Source organism: Microtus ochrogaster, linkage group LG5 (assembly GCF_000317375.1).
Source record: "Microtus ochrogaster isolate Prairie Vole_2 linkage group LG5, MicOch1.0, whole genome shotgun sequence".
NCBI classification, from domain to species: domain Eukaryota; kingdom Metazoa; phylum Chordata; class Mammalia; order Rodentia; family Cricetidae; genus Microtus; species Microtus ochrogaster.
In genome coordinates, this window is record NC_022031.1 from 46,655,842 (window position 1) to 46,668,541 (window position 12,700).

A 12,700-nucleotide genomic window follows, 5' to 3' on the forward strand; every position below is an offset into this window, starting at 1 on the left:
GTGGGAGGAGTGGGAGGCTGGGAGGAGGCGAAAATTTTTTTTTTCTTTCTTAATAAAAAACAATATTAAAAAAAAAAGAATCATGTGAAAACAATAAAAAAAAGTCCCATGTAACTTAAACAGCAATCTAGATTTGACAAAGAATAGCAATATAATAATGAGAATTGCATACAACATTGGATTTTAAAGAAAAATCAAAGTGATGAGATAAAAGTTTGGACAATAAGATTAGAAGAAGGCCACCTGGAAGGAGAGTCTACCGAGCTCACGGTTAGTACCATACTCTGTTTCCTGACCCTGGTGGCAAGAGCACAACCACTCCTAATTAACAACTCGGAGAGAAGAGATCTTGAACCCATGAACCAAAAAGAGGATAAGAACTTGAGGATTGGGGGAGGGGAAAAAATAGAAATACACTTTCTGGGGAAAGGTAATAAAAGGGAGCTTTTGATAACAAAAATTGTACTCTTCAAGGTTTAAATCTTCATGAATGAGCTAGAAGATAAAAAGGGAATTTCTCCCACCCCAACAACACTATGAACAGGGAAGACTTTTTAACTTTCTGAAAATGTCATATATGAACACAGTATTTCTATAACTCCTCCTCTGTCCCTCTCTACTTCCTCTCAAATTCATCATCTCTCTTTCTCTAATTAGTTCTACACATACATAGACACACATGCACAAAGCCTACCTAATCTGTTTAGTAGTTGCTCAACTCTACATGACTTTAGTGCTGACCACCAGGGCTTCATGAAAACTGATTCACCCTGTCGGCAGCCACTGATTGCCTGCAGCTATGCATCTATGATGGGATGTTGTAAGAGTCCCCCTATCTATGCTGGTATATCAGCTTGTGACAATGTGCAGGTCTTGTTCAGACAACCATTTTGGTGAGATTTCATGGGTACAACAAAAAGAGGAGAAAGAAAGTGGGCGATCAAGAGAAACCCCAATGCTGAACAGCAGGCCTGGAGATAGGGAAGGGAAGAAAAAAATCTAAGACACAAAATGAATGTTTCAGAAGTTAAAATTTCTAGGGGCAAAGCATGAAACTCAATAATAGAGCATCTGCCTACCATATTCAATTCTCTGATTAGTTAATACTGTATTAAGAGATAAGGAAGAATGGACAAAGACCTATCCCCCAAGGATTGAGGTTTTTGTTTTGTTTGTTTGGGTTTTTCAAAACAGGGTTCTCAGTTGCTAGGAGCTAGTCCTCAAATTAGTTCTGTTGAACAAACTTGACTTGAACTCACAGAGATCCGCCTGCCTCTGCCTCCTGAGTGTTGGGATTAAAGGCGTGCGCCACCACCGCCCAGCTAGGAATATCATTGTGAAATTGCAGATAAAGGACAAGAGTAAAACATAAATCTCTAGAAAGAAAAACAAGCTCTACACAAAAAAATTAAAAAACAGAATGCCATGTGCTTTTTTTCTCCTTACCTATTAATAAAGTAGTTTGTTCAAAAAAAAAAGTTCCTGATGCAGAATCTTGTGTCTACACAAAGTAAATTAAGAGACTTTTGTAAAACACATTTTTAAAAGAAGTATGTCTCAAAAGTTTAAATTCCATATTTCCTTTCCTTAAAATAGAAATTTAGTGAAAACAAAACCATAAAAACTAAATCTTGAAGAATGTCTTCAATGAAAGTGAACGAGATTCCTGTGGATGTGAAGAGAGACCCCAAAATCACCATTTGCCATCTCGGGGAATGCTTAATCCACACCAGAGAGAAAGAACTAGGGGCCTAGAGGGCATAGCTCTAGAAAATGAGAAACTGATAAAAGGGCTGGCTAATCTTAGTGAAAGGAATTTTATACAACTGGAATCTGGGGATTCAAATCAGGAATGAAGAAAACCATATCAATGCAAGAAAAGAATCTTCTTCTAAGATGAAGCCAACTGTGAAATAATCCTGTACACTCTGAATTTGTGTTATTCTCATTGGTGAATTTAAGTGTAAGAACTAGCTAATAAAAAATCTGAGATATCAGCCAAGCATTTGCAATTTTAGAAAAGGGTTCTAACACACAAAAATGGAGTTGATTCAGTTTCTTGGTAAACGCCTCTTCTCCAGTGGGCTCTGTTGGCTGGCAGCAAAGGGAGGGAGGCACAGCTCCTTTAAGTAACAGGTTCCTGGCTCAATGCTAGTGGCAAAAATGGGCAGCTCTTTTAAGAAGCTCTTTTAAGAAGCTGCCAGACACTTTAATGGTGTTTATAAGCGGTGGGCGACATACTGTTCAGTGACGGTGAAGACCCAGAAACTTCCCAGAGTTGGCGCTGTAAACATGACTCTCAGAGCTGCTGGTAAATGTACCACTGCCATGAGACTAGGCTCTCAGGGAACTGAGGAGGAGGAGCACCGGTTGCCAGTATGCCATGATGTAAATTACACAGCAGTTGATAATGCTCAGAAAAAAAAAAGTTAAACAAAGAAAATTAAATTCAGGGATCTCATTTTAATAAGGAGGGATATAGAAATGATAGGATAAAAGGGTAGATTATTGAATCTTCCTTAATCCAAAACACAACTATGAATCTTAAACATTTTACATTGCTATGGATTTTGGTTTATTGATACAAATTTAAAGTTAATTTTGTTTTACTCTATGTGTATTTCTACTCTTGTTTAAGGTGTTGTGTTTATATAACTCATTTAAAAATAATGTATAATTAAAACTACAGTTAATAGTCATCTATCTATAATAGACAAACTTAGAGTCATCTTAGGTGTAGTTTCAAGGTCATACACAGATATATTTACATAGATAGATAGCCTTTAAACAATTCAAAGACCCACAGAATATGACAGGAAAGTCTGTAGAATATGCTAGGCCTATAGGCCAAAGATGGATGCCCCAGTGTTACAGAAGAACTTTGGGTTACTGTCCAGGCAGTAAGATGTCTCTGTTATTAGGAAACATATCACCCTTCTGGGGTCTTTGATGGAGCTGAAACTACTTACAGTTCTCCTGAGTTATAGTAGAAGGTAAATTAGCTACAAAACTTTGGACTCACAAAGATAAGATAGATGATAGTGTATTTTCTTTAATTTTCCCAAATATATATAAACCAGATACTGTAATTGTAATTCTTACTTAATAGCTGTTTTGTTATACATAGTTTTAGTATGTTAAGATTAAATCTTTCTTTTTTAATTAGACAAAAAGGGAGAAATGCTGTGGACTAATCCTTCTGTACGTGGTGAATATGTATTTTTTTCATTGGTTAATAAAGAAGGTGATTGGCCTATAGCAAGGCAGGATAAAGTTGGGGGGGGGGACAACCAAACTGAGGACACTGAGATGAAGGGCAGAGTCAGAGGGTCACTGGCAAACACAGAGAGATCAAGATGCCATGCCATACTGAGAAAAGGTATCAAGACACATGGCAAAGCATAAATAAGAAATGCGGGTTAATTTAAGTGTAAGAGTTTGTTAATAGCAAGCCTGAGATATTGACTGAGCATTTGTAATTATTTTTTTAGAATTTTTTATTGTTTTTATTGAGCTATATATTTTCTTCCCTCCCCTCCCCTCCCTTCCTCCCGCCTGCCATTCCACCCTCTCCCATGATCCGCATGCTCCCAATTTACTCAGGAGATCTTGTCTTTTTCTACGTTCCATGTAGATTAGACTCATGTATGTCTCTCTTAGGGTCCTCCTTATTCTCTAGGTTCTCTGGGGTTGTGAACTGTAGGCTGGTTTTTCTTTGCTTTATGTCCAAGAGCCACTTATGAGTGAGTACGTATTATAATTATCTTTCTGGGTCTGGGTAACCTCACTCATTATGATATTTTCTAGCTCCATCTATTTCTCTGCAAATTTCCAAGATGTCATTATTTTTTTTCTCTGTGTAGTACTCCATTGTGTAAATGTATAACATTCTTCTTATCCATTTGAGGTTTCCATGTTCTGGCTATGACAAATAATGCTGCTATGAACATAACTGAGCACATATCCTTGTGGTATAATTGAGCATCCTTTGGGTATATACACAAAAGTAGTGTTGCTGGGTCTTGAGATAGGTTACTTCTTAATTTTCAGAGAAATCATGATACTGATTTCCAAAACTGTACCAGTTTGCACTCCCACCAGCAATGCAGGAGTGTTCCCTTTACCCCACATTCTCTCTAGCATAAGCTCTCATCAATGTTTTTGAGCTTGGCCATTGTTACAGGTGTAAGATGGAATCTCAAGAGTTGTTTTGATTTGCATTTCTCTGGTGGCTAAAAATGTTGAGCATTTTCTTAAGTATCTTTCAGCTATTTTGGATTCATCTGTTGAGAGTTCTCTGTTTAGGTCTGTACCCCATTTTTTAATGGATTATTTATTCTTTTGATGACCGATTTCTTGAGTTCTTTGTATATTTTGGAGATGAGCCTTCTGTCTGATGTGGGCTGTGTGAAGATCTTTTCCCATTCTATAGGCAGCAATTTTGTCTTATTGACCATGTCTTTTGCTTTACAGAAGCTTTTCAGTTTTAGGAGGCCCCATTTATTAATTGTTGCTCTCATTGTCTATGATACCAGGGTTATATTTAGGAAATGATCTTCTGTACCAACGCATTCAGTTGTACTTCCCACTTTCTCTTCTATGAGGTTAAGTGTGGTTGGTTTTATGTTGAGGTCTTTGATCCACTTGGACTTAAGTTTTGTGTGTGTTGACAGATATGGATCTATTTTCATTCTTCTACAGGTTGATATCCAGTTGTGCCAGCACCATTTGTTGAATATACTTTCCTTTTTTTTTTTTTTTTTTGGTTTTTTCGAGACAGGGTTTCTCTGTGGTTTTGGAGCCTGTCCTGGAACTAGCTCTTGTAGACCAGGCTGGTCTCGAACTCACAGAGATCCGCCTGCCTCTGCCTCCCGAGTGCTGGGATTAAAGGTGTGCGCCACCACTGCCCGGCTTACTTTCCTTTTTTCAATTTTATTTATTTATTTATTTATTTATTTATTGCTTCTTTGTCAAAAGTCAGGTGTTCGTAGGTATGTGAATTGATATCCGGATCTTCGATGAGTCTCTATGTTGGTTATTTGGGAAACTTCTGCCTACAGGTGGTGGCTGAAATTAGCAGACAATTTCTCATGTAGGAGAAGCCCCTGGGAGAGGCTAAGGCAGGACTTCTAATGTGGTTTGGAAAGGCTTAGAATCCTGGGCCACTTCCCTTTCATTCCACCATAGTCAGTCTATGCCTTCTAACCCAGCAATGGGCTCAAATCACTACAGCCACATTCCATCAAGAAGACACAGGGAAGAAAAAAGGGAACAAGCTGCTTCCCCTCCTCCTTCAGAACATTTTCATTACTGTACTGACATTCCCCAGGGGTGATGACTGTCCTGTGACCACAGCAAGCTAAGTTTTCTAATACTGACTTTTGTTTCCAAAGCCAAATGTATGAATGGGGACACACACACACACACACACACACACACACACAATCTATGCTATCTTCCTCCAGCACTTTTAATTCTTTGTGTTCCACTATATTGTATTCATACTGTTTACTAATTCTCTCATGAAGAGCACACCCTGGATCCAGGGCCCAGTGAAAAAGATATCAAAACCCATATATGCTCAAGTCCCTTCTATAGTATTTGCATATAACATACACTCAGCTTCCTGCATCTTTAAATCATCTCTAGGCATCTCAGGCTGTGTAAACACTTATTACACTCTATTGTGTTGGTGATGCAAGACAAAACATCTATACATGTCCAGAACAGTTCATTTACCCCCAACATTCTCCTTTCTCTGGTTAAATCCACCGACGCTGGCCTCAGTTACATGGCACTGATTGTATTTTCTCTTCGGTCATGGACTGTACAAACTGTAAAGGCCACTGTGGAAAGAACTACCTTTTTCCCACTTCTATAGTTTCTAGGAAAGTGCCTGCAGCATAAAAGAAATGCAACATGCATTAACTGAATAAGTAAATGAACTGTTAACTCGGGGCTGAAAAAAACAGTGTCAGATTTTAACCAAGTAGATGCTGTCTTTACGCAAAAGATAATTCGTCCAGATTTGCTGGTTTAGGAAATAACGTCTCCAGAAAAAAAGGCTAAATTCTTCCAGAATGTCTAATTTTTAAAAATCTCCCTCATCCAAGCAAAACCTCTTCCACAACACTCCCCAATAAAACCATACTTGATAAGCCTCTAATTCTTCCCTGTCTCTCATGATATAAGAAATGTCACTTAAATGAATGAAGCAATTATTAGCAAGAAGCGTCAGAGTCATAAATTATAATGTAGACTAATGAGGTAATTATTTTAAATGCTGTAGACGCCAGAAGGCACGTGCTCTGAGGTGATCTAAATTCTCATCCTTCTAGTAAATGGACATTATCTGTAAACGAAAAACTGCGAAACAGCGGAGTATACCTAACAAAGACATAACCATGAGGAGAGAGAGAGGGAACAGATGACATTAACCTGGGCACCAACAGCCAAACAGGGAGTACCAAAGATGTCCGCTGTTTTAAGTACCCAGAGCAATTTCCTTTTGGTCCCTCCGCAAATGACTGTGAAGAGCTCATTTCAGGCCTGTGGCCCCACTGTTCTGGGCACCAGGACAATCAACTTTTACTCAGAGCCTCCCAGGCCCCGTTGTGGGGGTCAAGAGGGATGCTGAGTATTCTGAAGTAAAGGTGAAGAAGGTTCCTGGTCCTTGCCCTAGGTCACCCCACCCCGAGATTTTAGAGCACCCATGTACATCCACACTGCGACCTACATTTTGAAGTTAGTACCCTAGGGGGCTTACAGCAGTGGTCTAGGGTGTGGAATTGCTAGGAGCTCAGGGTTCTGCTAATTGCAACATCACCTCAGACGTCAGGACCCGAATTTTGCAGAACAAAAGCCTAGCAAAGGGTAGAAGCTGACAACACAGACCGAAAAGGCTGGCCCTCGGCGGCCAACGGAGAGGGGCAGAGCTGCGCCCTCAAGCACCGCCCAGCCCAGCGCGGACCTAACCGAGTCCCAGCACCCGACAGCGGTCTTTCTGGTGAACTCCAGGACGCGACATGCTCGCGCTCCGAAGCTGCCTGAGGAAGGTGCTGGCCCCGCGGGCACTGGCGCCACAGGTAAGGGACTGAGCCTGCAGGGAGGTGGGCGGAGCTGTGGAGATGCCAGGGCTGCTACTCCGGAGTCTACAGCTCCCAGCCATTAGGGAGGGACTGGAGCATCCGGAAACTCGACTAAGATGGGGTGAGATGTGCGCCTAAGAGATCCACCATCCAGCCCTAGCTGTTGAGCACCGGCTTATCCTGGGGATGAATCTAGTTCTTTCCGGCGGGGACTTTGCCTTAACCCAATGAGAAGGAGTTAAGTTAGTCTAGAGCCAGGTAAACCTCGAAGAAGAGACTAGTGACTGCTCACCCAGCGTTGCCCACGCAAAGCCACCAATTATTTCCTTACAGGGCTTCGCTGAACTTAGTTTCTATTTTTAATTTTTTAGCCAACATTGTCTTTAATGAGTCAGTGCTGGCCAGAACAAGTCTAAGTTGGACACGGTAAAGCTCAGCCGCAGAAATCTTGAAAATCGTTTCTATCCAGTCACTCCTCTCTGTAGGCTTCCTCCTGTGTATTATGTCCTGGAAATAATAACAAAACTTTGTGCTTTCCACAAATATTTCATTTTCCTAATGCACACGCCCTCTTTGAATCAACCTGTAAAATTTTGTTGTGAATGTCTTTGGCTCGCTTTCTGATGCTTTATTTATTTTTAAACTATAGACAGTAAGCAGATCTAATAATCCCATTTGTAGATTTTGGTTAAACACACACATACACACACACAAAGCCCATCAAATGCAGAGACAGCTGCAGATTTTTGTAGAAAATTTCCTGATATGTGCAGGAAGAGTACAGTTCAGAGTAGGTATCAGTGGAATGAACTAAAGGGAGAATATTTTATTAAACTTTATATACGATAAAGTGTTTTGTAATCAAAAATTTATCAAGAGAAAAAAAGATTACTTTTTCTATCCATCCTAAGCTTTCCATGTATGCAGTCATTTTTTCCATGCTTTTATATTCATCTGATCTGCTTTAGCAGATTTTCCTGTATTATTGGCTTCATGAAATGGGTGCATAGTACCCCAACTTGAAAATACGAAGGCTTTTACAGTTCAGGGTCTTACAGTGTGTGCATTCATATACAGGCGCATATGTACAGACATACACAAGCTGACTCTGACGGAGTCTTTCCCAGAAAATAGTGCTTTCATAACAACAACTAGAAACTTAGAAATATGATTATTTCTAAAAATGCCCAAGAGGCTTTCCTACCACGTGCGTACAACTAAATGCATTAAAGCCATCTTTGCTCTGTATTTCTTGTTAGAAATGAATAGTGATTCAGGCCATTGTGATCTATTACACTGGTTTTCAACCTGTGGCAAAACTCCTTTGGGGTTGCCTATCAGATATCCTGCATATCAGATATTTATAGCATAATTCATGACAGTAGCAGAATTACAGTTATGAAGTGGCAATGAAGCAATTTTATGGTTAGGTTCCCAACATGAAAAAACTGTATTAAAAGTTGCAGCATTAGGGAGGTTTAGGACCACAGGTCTATTACCAAAGTTTGTCATTCAGTCTGATAGTGATAGCACGCTAATGCATTGACTGCATTCCAGTTCTGTTTCTGCTGGATGAGGAAGGATTCTTCGACCTGAATGGCAATTCTCCTTTTTTTAAAAAAAAGTTTTCTTTTAGTAAACATGTTCATTGTGTATAGCCAAAGACATCCAGTCTTCAGAGTTCTCTCCGATACAGCACTGTCGTCATCCACACTGTAGATGAAGAGAACGTAAGGGAAAACAGAACGCACGTGGATCCTAACTGTGGCTCTCCGGCACAGAAGCTGCTCTAAGACAGCAATGCCATACTTTGGGGAGGTGGCTCGAGGAGAAGACACGTTTAACCATAGTGATCTTTAAAACCTACTAGCCTGCATCTGTGGAGCGCTGACGAGAGAAATACAGCAGGGTTTGTGAACCGGCTACTGTGTCCTCTGTCACCAGACCCAGGTTTGGGTGGGAGGTAACACAATCTCTGCTCCCCCCCCCCCAAGTACTGAGACTTGTTTTATCTTTTTTTTAGGTGTGCTCATCTTTTGCTACTGGCCCAAGACAAACCGAAGGAACATTCTATGAGTTTTGTACTTATTACTTTAAACCCTCGAAGATGAAAGAGTTCATGCACAATTTTAAGCAAAATGTTCATCTTCGGACAGCTCACTCTGAATTGGTTGGCTATTGGAGGGTAGAATTTGGAGGCAGAATAGACCGAGTATTCCACATTTGGAAGTATGGTATGAGTCGCCGCGTTCAAATGTTCCATATAGATTTTTATTTGGGTAGATGCTATAGGAGTCTTAGATGGATATACATTCATCTAGACACATATTAAGGAGAACTTCTTTTAAAACAATGCAGAACCAAAAAGTAAATTCAGTGACCACTCTTCTTAGTACACATTTAATAACTCCAAGTCTAACATAACTGAGAAATTAAGAGTTCTTATCTATCAATTCATTAAATTTTAGACTACAATTCTCAAAAAATTATAGTGTCTTATTGGAAAAAAATGTCTTGATGCAAAATTGAAAACTGCTTACACAAGTCCAAGATAAGGTCACAGAATGAAAGAGGTATCTTAGTGGGGGCAGTTCACACATTCAGGATTGGGTAAATGGGAGTTGAGAGGGAATGGCAGTCAACTTTTGACCTTCCTCAACCCTGAGCTTATTGTTTCCATTGCGTTTATAAACCATTTCCAGTTCACTTCGACATCCCAGAGTTTCAATGAATTCGCTGCCATGTTACTTTAAGAAGTTAAGGGAAACACATTACTATGTACAAGTTCTCATACTGAAACTGCACTGCCTTGAAAAAGGAGACCATTACAAAACTATTCAGAATGCTTGGCAGCCTTTTCGAAGTCTAATCTTAAATTAGCTTACACCAGACTTTGACCATGTTCAGCAAACTCTTACTAATTAATTGCAGTTAGTCCTTGGTCATCAGTGTTCAGTTAATTCCCTACTGAAGATTCTGTGGGTGACTCGGGTATACTTTTTGTTTCTTCGGTTTTGAAGGACAGCAAACACCCTTAGTGCAACGTTTGCTTCACACGTGCTGCATGTTAAGTCATGGCCCATTGGGGAAAGTAAGGAAGTCCTAATTGACCGCACTTTAAGCAGGTGTTATTTCTATCCCTAGCATAAACTATGTAAACAATTTACCTTAGTCTCATGAGGCCTTTTCAATAAATATATACTAGGCCCACACATTGTTAAACATGTCTATCTGTGTCAGTCTGGGAAGGCAGAGTTGGCAGTGCTGGGGAGAAACAATAGTATGAGAACCAGCATGCTTTCTTTGGAAGTTACTTATGCAAAGGAAATGATGCCAAGTACATTCAAATTTTGTTCAATGTTAAAATGTATTCGCGATATAGCTTGACTGATTACCATCAATACTGAAGTCAAATTTTTCTTAGCTGACACTGTCAGTTGAACACCTCCATTGAAAGAACAGTCCACATGTAAGTGATTACCATCAATACTGAAGCAAAATTTATCTCAGCTGAAACTGTCAGTTGAATACCTCCATTGGATAGTAAGAACAGTCCACATGTAAGTGTCGAACACTAGCGTAAGCCATCTTTATTCAGCTAATCCTCAGCACAAACCTGGAGGTTGATGCTACATCATTTTCCCCTGTCACAGACTGAGAAAGAAAGCAGAGGAACATACGGTGACTTACCTCCTATAGGCAGCTACCTTTAAGGAGGGAGAACCTGTGAGGCCCACTCGATGAGATCATAATAGTGGTTTCCACCAGGAGCCACTAGATGTGACATTTCTTCACATTGCTGTTCCCAAAGCCACAGCATGATGTTCTCGTGTGCTCCAGATGTAAGCCAAAGAAGCACAGATGGTTTGAAAGCAACCTTGAAAGACGTTTCTCCATTCTTTCCTACCAGATAATTTTGCTCATCGAGCGGCAGTTAGCAAAGCCTTGGCCAATGATACAGAGTGGCAAGAACGATTCCTCATTCCAAATTTGGCTTCCATTGATAAACAGGAGAGTGAAATTACCTATCTGGTACCATGGTGCAAAATAGGAACGCCTCCCGAGGAAGGTGAGTCTGTCTTAGCCTCTGCATTTCCGTGGCTGCAATGGTACAGATGGTCCATTCTGATGTACTTTGAGAGCAGGGAGACTCCCTTTTATAGAGGGCATAAGTGATCATTGAGTCAAACCAAAGTGCAGCTCTTCACTTATCCTTAAAGAGCAAGGACTAATGGGGAAGCCTTCCCACTTGATGGTTTCTGGGTTTGAAGACCTCAGCTATGTTACAGAAAATGTCACATGGGCAGTAGTAGTTGAAAACTGCTTATCGAGAGCCAGAGACCATTGGTGGGGTGGTAAGAGTTCATATATCATATTCTATCATTGTTTTAAAACAATATTCATATTTAAATATAACTATATATTTTATATATTTACATAAATATAGCTATGTTTACTATATTAAATATATTTATAAATTACACCCAATTTTAATTCACTATCTATTTTTATTTTTTACAAAACAGACCATTTGGGGCAAATGATTAAGTGATTAATGATTTTTGTCTTCCTCTTTCTTTTGGTTTGACAGTAATTTTCTGTCTTCTTGCTGATTTTACTTCTTGCGTATTTAAAGAAACTATGACCTCAGTCTAATTGTAACCAGAAGTCAGATTAGAAAAGCATAAACTAATTAGAATTTTTTGTTGTTGTTGTTCTCAACTTTGTAGTATGTTTTAGATGACACTACAAAGAGACCTGAAGAGCCTGAGTTGAATGGTGCCCACGTGGGCCTCGTATCAGCTCTCAGCACTCTCTCAATAAAATAGTTGTCCTCTCTCAATAGACTACTTGCGACCTAGTTCTTTGCCTTTGCTGATCTATACTTCTGTGTAGAGGTAAAATGCATTTCAAATATGCAGCCAAAATATTAAAGAACTATAAAATTATATCTTTACTGTGGTTTGTTTTGCCGGAATATGGAAATATAAACATCATTCTGTTGCACTGTTAGGTTTCTCTTCCTATTGGCTATGAAAACATACAGTGTCAAAGAACACAAAGAAAAAATGGTGGAAGTGGAAGAGTTAAAAAACGTAGGCACTGCAGAAAAATTATATTTTATTTTGCTGTTAACCAAGGATTTTATACACTGATGGCAAGTGTTCTGTCACTGAGCCACCTCTCCAAATCCATGAAAAATTATTCAAGTTCTTTCCTAAAAGTATACCCTCAGGCCACCAAAATATCTTCTCCACTAATTTCTCAATATCTACTTTAGTAACAAGTTTTTAAATATTTCAGACAATAATATAGACATACTTTCTAATTTTTGTTCTGGTTTTTAGAGACAGGGTTTCTCTGAGTAACCGCTCTGGCTGTCCTGGAACTCGCTCTTCGAACTCAGAGATCGGCCTGCCTCTGTCTCCTGAATGCTGGGATTAAAGGCATGCACCACCACCACTGCCCTGCCTAGTTCTTTCCTTAAAACTAATTTTAACTCTCTATCTATCTATCTATCTATCTATCTATCTATCTATCTATCTATCTCTCCCTCTCTCCCTCTCTCCCTCTCCCTCTCTCTATCTCTCTCTCTCTCTCTCTCTCTCTCT

At 39.6% G+C, this 12,700-nt stretch overlaps 1 protein-coding gene across 1 annotated transcript in view; it reads left to right on the forward strand.

Moving 5' to 3' along the window:
* Positions 1–7,025: 7,025 nt before the first annotated feature.
* LOC101987162 (protein NipSnap homolog 3A-like) overlaps positions 7,026–12,700 on the forward strand; it is a 9,156-nt gene continuing 3,481 nt past the window's right edge. Inside the window, exons 1-3 of the mRNA XM_005362188.2 lie at positions 7,026–7,085; positions 9,112–9,322; positions 10,999–11,157. Coding sequence (XP_005362245.1) covers positions 7,026–7,085; positions 9,112–9,322; positions 10,999–11,157 — 430 coding nt within the window. The remainder of the gene's footprint in view (positions 7,086–9,111; positions 9,323–10,998; positions 11,158–12,700) is intronic.